General features: G+C 32.6%; 2 protein-coding genes across 2 annotated transcripts in view; one reads left to right on the plus strand and one right to left on the minus strand.

Moving 5' to 3' along the window:
* Positions 1–13,545, minus strand: part of LOC143064068 (KAT8 regulatory NSL complex subunit 2-like) — a 486,386-nt gene that overhangs the window by 455,033 nt on the left and 17,808 nt on the right. The gene's annotated exons all lie outside the window — the stretch shown is intronic.
* Positions 1–13,545, plus strand: part of LOC143064061 (uncharacterized) — a 49,333-nt gene that overhangs the window by 25,042 nt on the left and 10,746 nt on the right. Inside the window, exons 18-24 of the mRNA XM_076236574.1 lie at positions 124–328; positions 557–705; positions 1,227–1,348; positions 1,747–1,863; positions 2,606–2,770; positions 4,019–4,189; positions 9,383–9,594. Coding sequence (XP_076092689.1) covers positions 124–328; positions 557–705; positions 1,227–1,348; positions 1,747–1,863; positions 2,606–2,770; positions 4,019–4,189; positions 9,383–9,594 — 1,141 coding nt within the window. The remainder of the gene's footprint in view (positions 1–123; positions 329–556; positions 706–1,226; positions 1,349–1,746; positions 1,864–2,605; positions 2,771–4,018; positions 4,190–9,382; positions 9,595–13,545) is intronic.

Raw genomic sequence — 13,545 nt, forward strand, 5'->3', positions numbered from 1 at the left:
TTTTTCATGAGATATTTTAGGGTACACTTTATTCATTAACTTTCCTTTTCAATTATATCGTATGCTCTTTTACTTTATACGAAAACAGGGGAATTTATGATATTTTTCTTACACTATTTACAGCTAATAACCAACTAATCGAGACTTTAGAGGAAGCTTATAAACAAGTCCAGCATCTTCCATCACCACCAGTTTACTCCTCTATATGTCACATGCTTGCTCTACAGTATATGGATTCATTCCCATTAAAGGCAGCATTCTACCTAGCTGAGTCAATAGCAGTGACATTTAGACATCAGTCATTGGTAAATGCTTCCAGAAAAATCAGGTAAAGAACATAAACTGCTACCAAAGAGTTATTGAGTTAGTTGGGTAATTATTTTACATCATTCTACACATACATTTATGTCTATTGCAATGTGTATAGTATGGAAATAAGAAAAGATGTCTATCATACATAAAGCTTCACATTCTCATTAGAATTGGTTACAATTTAAAAAGCTCTCTCTTTTATAGATACTTCATTCAGTTACATTTGCCTTTATTATGATTGTAGAAAGTCCAGCAAGTTAAATGAAAGTACAGAAGCTGCTGTTAGGGAAAATGCCTCAGCAGAAGTTAACAATCTACAGAAAAGTCAAGAAATATTACATTTTAATAAAACAGAAGAAGAATTTAAAACAATGATGACACAAATACCAGAAGGTGTGTATTCTATTTATTTAAATCGGTAAACTTACCAGATATTCAAAATGTTAGAAAATTCCTGGAAAATTTATCGCCATTCTCCCTGCTAGTAAAAGAGAGATACTGTGGATTCATAATAAATGGAGATATACCAATTTTCTTCAATTTCAAGGTTATAAATGAATGACAAATTTAAATGTTCAATAAAGTACCAAATTAGACTAGGCTTGTATACAGACCTCTGCAAAACAACCAAATCTTATATCAACAAAAAGGCAATTTTTCTTCTACCTAAAAACATTGGTAACCACAAAAATAAAGCAATCCACACATAATAATGAGTATGTTTATGTAACTTTTAATCAAAGGAGGCTTGTAATTTGTTGTTATTGAAGGATAAGATTTTACTGTAATGGTCATACTTAAGTTTGCCATAATATTTGACTTGAGTGAAGGAAATACATTATTTATTGCCTTCTTGTAGCATTTTACAAAATGAATGATAATTTTACACAAATATGTCTTTTTTCTTATTATAGATTGGTCTGTTTGTCAGATATCCGTTGTTTCTCATAGTACCCCTGATGTGATAATGATAAGTCGACTTGATAGAGATGGACAGCCTGTAGTAGTACAGCTACCAGGGTTTAATTCAGAACAGGTATAGAACTTCTTCTAAAGGATAGCCAACAGTCCAAATAAAGCTAGTATGGATTCATTTACTTTCATGGGTACTAATTTTTGTGGATAGAGGAAAATTTGTATTTTCATGGAAGCTTGATTTCAGGATTTTCCTAAGTCTACTTAGTTAGTACTTTTTTGAACATTTAAATTTGTGGTTAACCTTTACCAATGAAATCTTTGAAAAGTTAGTATCCAACAATTAATAAATCTACAGTAAATCTATTTCATTCTTATTTTATACTTAATAGCAGATGCAACCGTCATCAAATTAAAAAAGTTGTAAACAGTAGCCATATTAATAATTAGAAAAAACTTCTTTGTTAGAGACTACCAACAAACCATATATGTATTTCATTTATGTTAATTTTTATGCAGGGAAGAGAAATACTTTCAGAATTCTCTACCATCATCAATGAAAGCAGAGAGACAATGAAAATAACAGAAAAGAATGATTGGTGGAAATTAAGAAGAGGTTTGGATACGAGATTGCAGGTTTGTATTAACCATGTTAGACATAATTTATGAAAATTTAAAGGGAAATAATGATTCTTTTGAAAATATTATAAACTTGAAATCAAACAATATGCAAATCAACATGGATCATGACAACCGAGTATTTAAATTCAATTCTTCTTTGGTGGACGAAATTCTTTTTCCAATTTCTACTAGAAAATTCAGAGGTTAATGCCTTGAAGCATTAAAATACCTTGCTGGAGAAAGATATATGAATGACTTAGAATTTTAAAAGACACATGTATTTTAAGCTCACCTGGCAAAAAAGGGCCAAGTGAGTTTTTCTCATCACTTGGCATCTGACATCTGTCGTCGTTATCGTCCGTTGTCGGCGGCGTAAACTTTTTACATTTTGAACTTCTTCTAGAGAACCACAAAATGGAATGAAAACCAAAAATAGTATGAATGTTCCTTATGAGATGTTGACCAAGTGTTGTTACTTTGAAGCCCATCCATGTTCCAAGATGACCGCCAGTGAGGGGCTTAGTTTAACATAGGACCCTTATTGGAAATGCATACAAAAGTCTTCTTCTGGAGAACCACTGAATGGAATGAAACCAAACATATCATGAATGCTCCTTTCCTAATCAGGTGCTGGCCAAGAGTTGTTAATTTGTAGCCAATTTTTTTTTTTTTTTTTTTTTTTATGATTTCAAAAACCCAAGTAGAGTCAGGTGAGCGATACAGGCTATTGAGAGCCTCTAGTTATGATTTATTGCAGACATTGCTGGATAATATAGAGAAGTTTTGGCTTGGAAGATGGAAGTTCTTGTTGCTAGGTAACCCAGTTGGTGTTAGTGCTGATGAATTGTTTCAGAAGACAGAAGACATAATGAAGATGCTAGCTGTACTTTCTGACCGACCAATCAACAGAGCTGTCATAAAAGTATGATTTTGATTTTTAAAAGATAGTAACAATATAAAAAGATCGCATAAGAAAAAGAAATGCTTCTGCATTTGAGGTTTAATTAAGGAGAGAAAAAAATAAAAAAATATGTCCATGTGTTACAAAATAAGTATGAAAAACATGTGGCCAAGTGTGATGAATCAAGTCTTCTTTCGTAACCCTTTTAAAACAGTTCATCTCAATATAAATGTTCTTATATGACATATGGCAAAGACAAACATAAGAGACAATCTCAGTTTCATAAAATGTTAGATAATCTAAAAAGAAAATATCATAAAAATGGTCATAAAACTTAGCTTGGTTCTATTTGAGAACAACATTTGTGTTTGAAACACCAAATCTGATAATTTAATTGCTGGATTTTTGAGTCAGAGTATGATAATCATGTTTGAAAGTTTTATGATCGTTAGGCCATGCAAGCAGCAATAAAATGACCACAAAACAATACTCTTAAAACAGAAATACAATTTTTTTAGATTCAAGGTTTACAAAGGATTTTTTTTTAAAATTCCAAAAATGCCTAATCAGGACAAGTTTTGAAAGAACTCTTGAGATTACAAAAAATGAAAATTATTCTTTGATTTACAGTTAAGACTATAATTAACTGCAGTAAGGTATAGAATGACTGTACATAATTGTTGAAAAGTAGAAGACAAAATAGAACTTTCAAGTATCACAGAAAATTATTATTCAAGATTAATTTACACTTATTACATCTGGTTGTACAATTTTTTATGCCCCACCTACGATAGTAGAGGGGCATTATGTTTTCTGGTCTGTGCCTCCGTTCGTTCGTCCGTTCGTTCGTCCCGCTTCAGGTTAAAGTTTTTGGTCGAGGTAGTTTTTGATAAAGTTGAAGTCCAATCAACTTGAAACTTAGTACACATGTTCCCTATGATATGATCTTTTTAATTTTAATGTCAAATTAAAGTATTGACCCCAATTTCATGGTCCACTGAACAAAGAAAAAGATAGTGTGAAGCTCAGGTTAAAGTTTTTGGTCAAGGTAGTTTTTGATGAAGTTGAAGTCCAATCAACTTGAAACTTAGTACACATGTTAACTATGATATGATCTTTCTAATTTTAATGCCAATTTTAAAGTATTGACCCCTATTTCACGGTCCAGTGAACATGTAAAATGATAGTGCGAGTGGGGCATCCGTGTACGATGGACACATTCTTGTTTTCTTTCAATTTAATGTTAATTTTATGTATTGTACATTGCAGGCATTACTCCAGAGTGGCAACAATCTAACCAGTGACCAATTAAATCAGGTGTTGACCAATCTAACTGACTCAAATGAAGTATCAGAAGTATCTAAGGCTATTACACAGTTCTGGAATAAACACATTCCAAGTGATGTAAAACGACATCATGTCATTCTTCTGTTAGACAAGGTTTGTTATTATAAAAGAATGTGTGTCCCAGTGGCATCAAATGATATAAAGTCATTTAAAATTTAAACATTTTTTTTTGATTTATATTAGTGAGTGGTATTAAAGTGTTACTTTACCAGTTTCATCATAAATTTTCTAATAAAGTCAAGCTACTTGTGTGCAAGGTAAAAGGCTAGGCCTTATTCCCTAGGTTTGCTATAGTGAATTCTGGATTTTGTACCTAAAATATATATAACTGATCTTGTCCTAAACATAATGAAATATTTGCCACTGGAAGTTGAGCAACCAGCAATTGGTCAATATGATGATGTTCCATAAATTTTATTTCGTTGTAACACTTCCGGGACCAAATGAGATTGTGCTGCTCATGTGTGAACTTCAGTGTGCTGATAGCTCTTGGGCAGTTCGGACGTAGTTTGAATTGTCCTAACTTCAGATTAAATTAAATCAACGTAGTTGGTTTTCATTTTATCATTAATAAAATTTGATATAAAATAAAATAAAAGTTAGTAATCACCGGATGTAATTCGGGAAACATTTACGACTTTTACCTGTTTTCGGCACTTTGCCGTAAACCGGTTATAAAGAAAACACATGGCGGAGAAAATGATAGAAAAGGGGTCCGCCTCAAAAAGAAAGTCTTCGCATGAAGACATCAGTAATACGGATGAAGATGAACTTTTGTCCGAAAAGATTAATTCCGTTTCCAGCGCGGCTGGTAAAAGGAAACATGAGTCGACAAAGTCGAAAGCTTCCGCGGGTGGCGGAGCAAACACTTCAAATTCAAGTGTAAAGGGTAAGAAACCAGCGAAGGTTACTAGTAATACTGAAACTCAAAACCCTGGCCTTTCTACCTCTGCAAAAGTAGACAATCATGATGCAATCATGTCAATGTTGGTCTCAATCCAAGAAGGTCAGAAAAGGCAATCTGACGATATAAATTCTTTAAAATACCGGGTACAAGATATTGAAGAATATGACGAGGTTAATAATTATGATGATAATTATGATGAAGGTGAAGAAAACCCCCATGATGATGGGGAAAATGTAGACAATGAAAGTGAACCACCTGCAAAGAAGCAGAACAAAGATGATAATAGGTTTTCATCTATGGCAAAGAGATGTAAGGTTCAAGAAATTTGTGATGTCAAAATTGATGAGGTCTTGGCAAATAATGTCAATGAGTTGTTCAGGAATGGTATGAATGAGGAACAATACTCTGATTTAACTAAAGATGAAAACAATGCCAGACCTGAAAATTGTGAAGGTTTGTCTATAGTAAGAATAAACCAGCTCATGTGGAATGTAATTTCACCAGGAGCACAATCTGCTGATAAAAAATTACAATTTCTTGAAAGAACTATTGTAAAAGCAGCAACAATTCTAACAAAAACTGTCAACAAAATGGCTCTTGACGAAAACAACAATGCCAATGGTAACTCCGGTAGTGGAGAATACATTGACAAATGTAATGATGTATTGGCTTTGTTGGGCCATGCAAACCGCCAATTGAATATGACTAGAAGGGATTTTTTAAAGCCCGAAATGATGGCAGAATATGTGCCTCTCTGCTCACACTCTGTTCCTTACACAAACAACCTTTTTGGAGATGATGTCTCCAAAGTTGCAAAGGACATTGAAGATTGTTCCAAAGTGGGAAACAAGTTGAAGTTTGGCAATGGCAGAGGTAGAGGCGGAGGCTTCTTCAGAGGTGGTAGAGGAGGCCACAGAGGTACATTTAGTAGAAGTGGCTACCGTCGAGGAAGAGGTGGCTTCCGAGGAGGAAGAGGTCGAGGTTCCGGCCCTATTCCAAAAAACTCCCAGAGAGGAGGAAATCCACAGAAGTATTAGATACATCAAATGAAGTAAGTCATTGTTTTAAAGCTGGTGTATTGAAAAAGTTTTCCAATGAATGGGAAAAAATTACCTCTGACAAATTTATTTTAGATATAGTAAGCCATTGTCATATAGAGTTCATAGATAATGTTGAACCTAAGCAAGACATTTTTAATGTAAAATCTGTCTTTAACTCAAAAGAAAGTGATATTGTTTCAAATGAAATTCAAAAATTACTGGCAATTGATGTTATCAAAGAAGTTCGGTCAATGAAAGACCAGTTTTTATCGCCTATATTTTTAAGGCCAAAAAAGAATGGAGAATATAGAATGATTTTGAATCTTAAGAAGTTAAATGAATACATTGAGTATCATCATTTTAAAATGGACACTTTTGAAAGTGCCATTAAACTTGTAACTAGCAAATCATATATGGCTTCTATTGATTTGAGACATGCTTATTATAGTGTTCCAATTGCAGAGGAACATCAAAAGTTTTTACGGTTTTATTGGAACGGAAAACTTTTTCAATACACATGCTTACCTAATGGGATTTCCTCCGCACCTAGAATATTTACTAAATTATTAAAACCTGTTTACTCTAGTCTTAGAGTTTTAGGTCATGTGAATGTTGGTTACATAGATGATAGTCTTTTATTAGGAGAGACTATAGAAGAATGCAATAAAAATGTAAATGACACAATTGAATTAATGTCAAAATTAGGATTTGTCATACATGAAGACAAATCTGTTTTTCAACCATCAAAACAAATAATATTCTTGGGTAACATTATTGATTCAGAAAATATGATTATAACCCTTACTGCAGACAAAAAACAAAACCTAGTAAAAGAATATAAATGGTTACTGCAGAGAAACTTAGCTAAGATTAGAGATGTAGCAAAAGTCATTGGACTTATAGTATCCTCTTTTTCTGCCGTTGAATTCGGTAAATTGTTTTATCGTAACCTTGAAAAGGAAAAAATTATAGCTTTAAAAAACTCAAAAGGAAATTTTGAACAAAGCATGCTTATTTCTAATCAGATGAAAGGAGATTTAGAATGGTGGGTTGCTAATGTGTCTACTGAATTAAGACATATAAGCCATGGCAGTCCACAAATTGTGATTCAGACAGATGCCTCATTGTTAGGCTGGGGTGACATATTAAGTGATAATGAAATTGGAGGTAGATGGACAGATGAAGAATCAAAAAATCACATAAATTATTTAGAAATATTAGCTATATATTTTACATTAAAATCCTTTATTCATCTGATCATAAATAAGCATGTAAAGGTTCTTACAGACAATACTACGGCAGTGGCCTACATATCAAATATGGGCGGCACAAAGTCCATAGATTGCAATACAATTTCAAGACAGATTTGGTTGTTTTGTAAAGATAATGACATCTGGTTGACATGCACTCATATAGCAGGCAAAGAAAATCTAGCAGACAAAAAATCTAGAGAATTTGATGACAAATTAGAATGGAAATTGGAAAGGTCTGTTTTTGACCAATTATGTACTTTGTGGCAAAGGCCAGACATTGATTTGTTTGCATCTAGATTAAACTTCCAATTAGAAAATTACTGCTCTTGGAAGCCAGATCCATTATCTGCATTTATTGATGCATTTAGTATAAATTGGTCATATTTTCAGTTTGTCTATTTGTTTCCTCCTTTCAGTTTATTGAGCCGGTGCATTTTCAAAATCAGAGAGGACGGTGCAAGAGGAGTAGTAATAGCTCCATTTTGGCAGACACAAACTTGGTTTCTGAGACTAATGCAGTTGTTAACAGACAATCCAATCGTTCTTCCAAAGAACAAGAAGATTTTGAATCTTCCTCACGATCCACAATCTGTTCATCCTTTACACAAGAAAATGAAACTAATTGCATGTCCAGTGTCAGGAGTAGCTTCAGAGAACGAGGATTTTCTAAAGAAACAACTCACATACTCATGTCGTCTTGGAAATCAAGTACAAAGAAACAGTACCAAGTGTATATCAGGAAATGGTTCAAATATTGTAACAAAAAACAAATTAATTGCTTTCAAATTTCTGTAGGAACAGTGCTTGAATTTTTTACAACTTTATTTAAGGAAGGTCATTTAGGTTATAGTAGTTTAAATCTAGCTCGAGGAGCTCTTTCGTCTTTAGGACTTACTATTGACAGTATTCCAGTTGGACGTCATTCAATGGTGATAAGATACATGAAAGGAATTTTTAATCTTCGTCCACCCAGACCTAGATATGAATCTACATGGGACGTTAGTAAAGTACTTCATTTTTTGCGTAGCCTATCACCAGTGAAATATTTAAAATTGAAAGATTTAACATTAAAACTTACGATGTTAATAGCTTTGACAAATGCAGCTCGAGCTCAATCAATTCATTTAATGAATGTTAATCATGTACATAAAGTGAAGGGAGAATTTATTTTTGTTTTGAATGAACTTGTTAAACAAAGCCGACCTGGTTATAAGGAGCCAACTGTAAATATAAAGGCTTACCCTCCAGATAGGAGACTTTGTGTATATACTGTGTATAAAGAATATGTATTTCGTACCAAATTGTTTAGAGGGAAACATGAACCGTTACTTTTAAGTTATGTGAAACCACATCAGCCTGTTTCAAGAGATACAATTTCTAGATGGATAAAAGTAGTAATGGCAAAAGCTAATATTGACACAACAATTTTCAAAGCTCACAGTGTTAGATCTGCATCAGTTTCTAAAGCAAAGATGAATGCAGTGCCTATTTCTCGTATCTTACAAAAAGCAGGATGGTCAGATGCAAAAACATTTGCAAAATTTTATAATAAAAAGATTGAAAAAGATGAAAATTCTTTCAGCTTTAATGTGTTGAAGAATTAATCATAAGGTAAGACATTATATATTTCTTATCTTAGTATTCAGTTTTATCATTATGGCTTTAAAGTCTCATTTGGTCCCGGAAGTGTTACAACGAAATAAAATTTAACAATTAAACGAGTCTTGCCTTGGTAAAAGGCGAAGTTTAATTGTAATTTTATGAGTTGTGTAAACACTGAAGGGATTAAATGCCACACCCTCCCTCCCTAGTTAAGGGAGACCAATATGTAGTTATTGTGGGTCATATGTATATATGTATTTCGTTGTTTGTCTTATTGATAAAACTTTACTTTGAAGACTGAAGTTCACACATGCGCAGCACAATCTCATTTAATCCCTTCAGTGTTTACACAACTCATAAAATTACAATTAAACTTCGCCTTTTACCAAGGCAAGACTCGTTTAATTGTTAAATTGCTCATTATTGCTATCCTGAAAACAAAAGCAAGATTAAACTAAAGACGTTTTATACTTTATATTTACAGATGATACAGCACCTTCCTTGGGAGAATTTATCTATTCTAAGAAGTCATTCACTTTCTAGACTACCTTCCCTATATCACATGATCAATTATTTGTCACAAACAGTGGAGAAAACAGGTGTATCTATTGTAGATAAACAGAAGGTTTATTATGTACTGAATCCAGACAATAATCTACCTGCAACACAAGAAACTTTCCAAGAGTGGTTCACAAAGTAAGAATAACATTTAATTCAGTCTTTTTTACTGGAATGATAAATAAAATGGAATAATTTTCATATAAATGAATTGCAGACAGGTATCAAGTAAATGTTTAAGCTATCAAGTGAAAGTTGGGCCTTTCAGATCTTCTTGAAGTGACATTTATCATAAAATAGCTTATGTTTCTGTATGATTTTATTAAAATTGCTACTCATAGCAAAGGAATTGAGAATCAGTATAGTGTTTTGAGGTTGCAATGATGGAATGAACCATGGATCATGACAATGCATTATTACAAGTTGTAATTCTGTAATATTAATTTATAAAGATGACAGTTAAGGGACAAAATATTCCAATATAAAACAGTAATATATATAAGATTGCACACACTGATTGATAATAGAGTAGCCTTCATTCAGTACTATGTAGGTCTTGTTTAGAAATCCTGAAGTATGTTTAACGAAATGTCAGTATATTGATATTTTGTTTTATAAAACTCTTATCATTGACTTATTAGAAAATGTTAGAAGTTGATCTATTGTCCATTTTGGTATGATGTTTCACTTAACATAGACAATCAATATTTATATATATGGTCTTGAACCATGTTAAAATCAGCTATAATTTTATTAAAAAAACATCACATCATTTGAATTATGTTTATCTTAGTCTGTCTTTAATATTGCTGCATACATCATATCTTTGCTTATTTTGGGTCTTAAAAAATTGAAACCATGGAGAGCATATTTTGTTGTCTTCTGTATTAGGCTTAAATTAAAATATTTTTTGTTTGCAGTTTACCGACCGACCCTTGAAAATCCTCCCAACTGTGAAAATTTTATTGCTTTAAATTTGAATAAATTTTTTTTAATACCTCTATTGACGCGATCCGGAACTTTGGGTCCTTTCCGGAAATGATTTAAAGTCTGGGTCAATTACGCATTTCAAGTTCGGTTTTTCTTAGCTTCCCGTCAAGCGTTCATGTGACCATTTAATGATAAAGCACATGGAAATTGTTTACAGGGAAAACGGTACTATTTATTCTTCCATAGGCGACAATACTAACATTTTCTAATTTTACCACTTTTTATAATAAAAACCTGGATAAAACAGTTATGTGTGGTGTTAGTACTTTATTACTCTATTTTAAAAATTGAAGCCAAATAGTATCATGACCAATTTCCAACGGAGCTTGTTTATGTTATCCATGCCCACCGTCATTTTGCAGCAAATTTATAAAATTTAAAAAGCCTTTTCGAATAATTCTCTAGAAAATATTTCAATAGGTTTTAAAATCTATATTGTAAATATAAACACTGCAGTTATTCATAGATAAATAAAAAAAATGTATTGTACCCTTACATCCAATCACGGCGCTCCTAACTTGACTTCCTTCACCTGTCTTGGGTACACAAAAGGCCAACCTAATGCTGGGAAAATGTAATAGTACCGTTTTCCCTACAGGTATCCATGATGTCACGGAGGAGTACTTTACGCTGTCGTCTCGTGTCAATTTTAAGACAAATAACAAACAAAAAAGTTTATTAGTAAACTGTTTATACAGATTCAGGCACATGTAATGATGTGTGATGATATCATTGACGATGATGCAGCGGATATTCATAACCGACACGATAACCATTCTGTCTCAAACAAATCGGGATCAGAATCTGTGGAGCCTGACTTTATGGAACCAATTTCAGTGGTTAAATAATTCGACAGCAGCTTGAAGTATGGCATATTTTCTACAAATCGTTGTGAAGACGACAAAGATGAAACCACTCCTCCGTGACTTAAATCTTCATGGATATCTGTAAACACGCCTGTACGGAGGAAGGGCTCATTTGAAATGTTAATGGATATAGATCATGCCAAATCAATAAGAAGCAACCCTAACTACACAAAGATGTAGAGAAAATGAATGGTTAGCTTGAAAAATAAATATACTCTCTCTATATTAAATCTATCTTCGATTGCAATGAGTATGCTCCTTTAGGATAAGGGGGGCTGCCCCACTCATTGCAATTATTCTCTTTCTTACAATATTAAATATACCCAAACTGTGTGGCCTGTGTGAATTCAATTAAAACATGTCCTTAGGAGCTATGCTGCCAATTTTTTTTATGCATTAAAAACATTTCAGTACAGACCATTTACTTTTAATTGGGTGCTATGGATTTCACCCGAAACTTTAGATTTCTTTGGTTTTCATTAAAGCCTGGCAAAAATATAACCTTATCACATATAATTAAATATTGTTAGAAATATGAAAACAGTCGGATGTCTTAATACTTTTTTTTTCAAGTTGCCTTTTTTTCAATTGAGGAAGATCCAATGGTTATTTTTTTTGATTAAAAATACACTCTTTAATAATTGTCTTATTATAAATCTATAATAGATACATTTTTCTGATGAAAATACTCTACTCATGAAAACATTCTAGTCAAGAAGCATACATGTCTGAATATATTTCTTTAAAACAGTTCTAGTCATAATGACATTCTTTGTTTATAAGTGTTCCAGTATTTAATAATTATACAAGTGTGGACACAGATGAGTGTGGATAGTATCTATGGATGTTTGACAGTGTCTTATGACAAAATGAGTTCTATGTTTTTTCTATATGGTGTTATTAACTATGTTGCACGATGACAACCAATCTGAGCATTATGAGTGTTATTTATTAAATTTTTTATGCCCCCACCTACAATAGTAGATAGGCATTATGTTTTCTGGTCTGTGGGTCCGTTCGTTCGTTTGTCCCGCTTTAGGTTAAAGTTTTTGGTCAAGGTAGTTTTTGATGAAGCTGAAGTCCAATCAACTCGAAACTTAGTACACATGCTCATTATGATATGATCTTTCTAATTTTAAAGCCAAATTAGACTTTTGACCCCAATTTCACGGTCCATTGAACATAGAAAATGGAAGTGGGAGTTTCAGGTTAAAGTTTTTGGTCAAAGTAGTTTTTGATGAAGCTGAATTCCAATCAACTTGAAACTTACTACACTTGTTGCATATGATATGATCTTTCTAATTTCAAAACTCATAACTGCTCCAAAAGTAATCTGATAGAATTTCAAGCATTTTAAGCCAATATTATCAACATCTACTAATGAGTCTTAATATGTCTACATATCTAAAAAGTCATAGTATTCAAAAGGTAATGCAAAATTATTCCTTTTCATTTTTTTTGTTATATGGATACACATTTGAGTGATACATGTACCAATACAATATATGTTGTGGTATGAAAGTGCAGTAATTAGCATTTACTGTAACTATGTTAATTCACACAAATTGAAAAATAAACAAATGAATGGACCAGATGCTCCGCAGAGCCCAGCTTTATACGACTGCAGAGGTCGAAGCCTGAACAGTTGGGGCTAGTATTGACACAACATTCAAGCTGGAAACAGCTCTGAGTTTGAATTGTGATTAAATAGATGACACAGCTTAGGTTTCTGACACAGAATGAATGTGGTCTAATGAACTTAAATATTTGTTTTGCTTTTGTGTTAGGAGCAATTCACTATGCTGCTGAATATTAATCCTTTCAAACAAAAATATCTAAAGAAATTTTCTTTTTAATTTCTGAAATGAGAAACATTTAGAGGAGATAAACTTCAGTTAAGAGATCAGAAACTAAAAAAATGTATAATTTTTCCATTTGTAAAAGGGCATACCCTAGAAAGTGCTTGCAATCACTGAATGGTTATTAATGACTGCTTTAATTTATCAGTTGGTAATAAAGTGAATATTGCATTGTATATTGTATAATTGATTTAAGTTGACTGAACAAAGAAAGATAACTCCAATTTTCAAAGAAGATTTCATAAAGCATTGGTATTAGGTAATTCAAGAACCATTCTGGACAAACTCCAATTAAGGGTCTTGAATTTACAAAAATGTTTGTTTTTGGTCCGTAATTATTAGACTGTTTGTCCCATAACCCACACAATATATCC

The sequence above is a fragment of the Mytilus galloprovincialis genome, chromosome 2 (genome assembly GCF_965363235.1).
Source record: "Mytilus galloprovincialis chromosome 2, xbMytGall1.hap1.1, whole genome shotgun sequence".
Classification (NCBI taxonomy): Eukaryota; Metazoa; Mollusca; class Bivalvia; order Mytilida; family Mytilidae; genus Mytilus; species Mytilus galloprovincialis.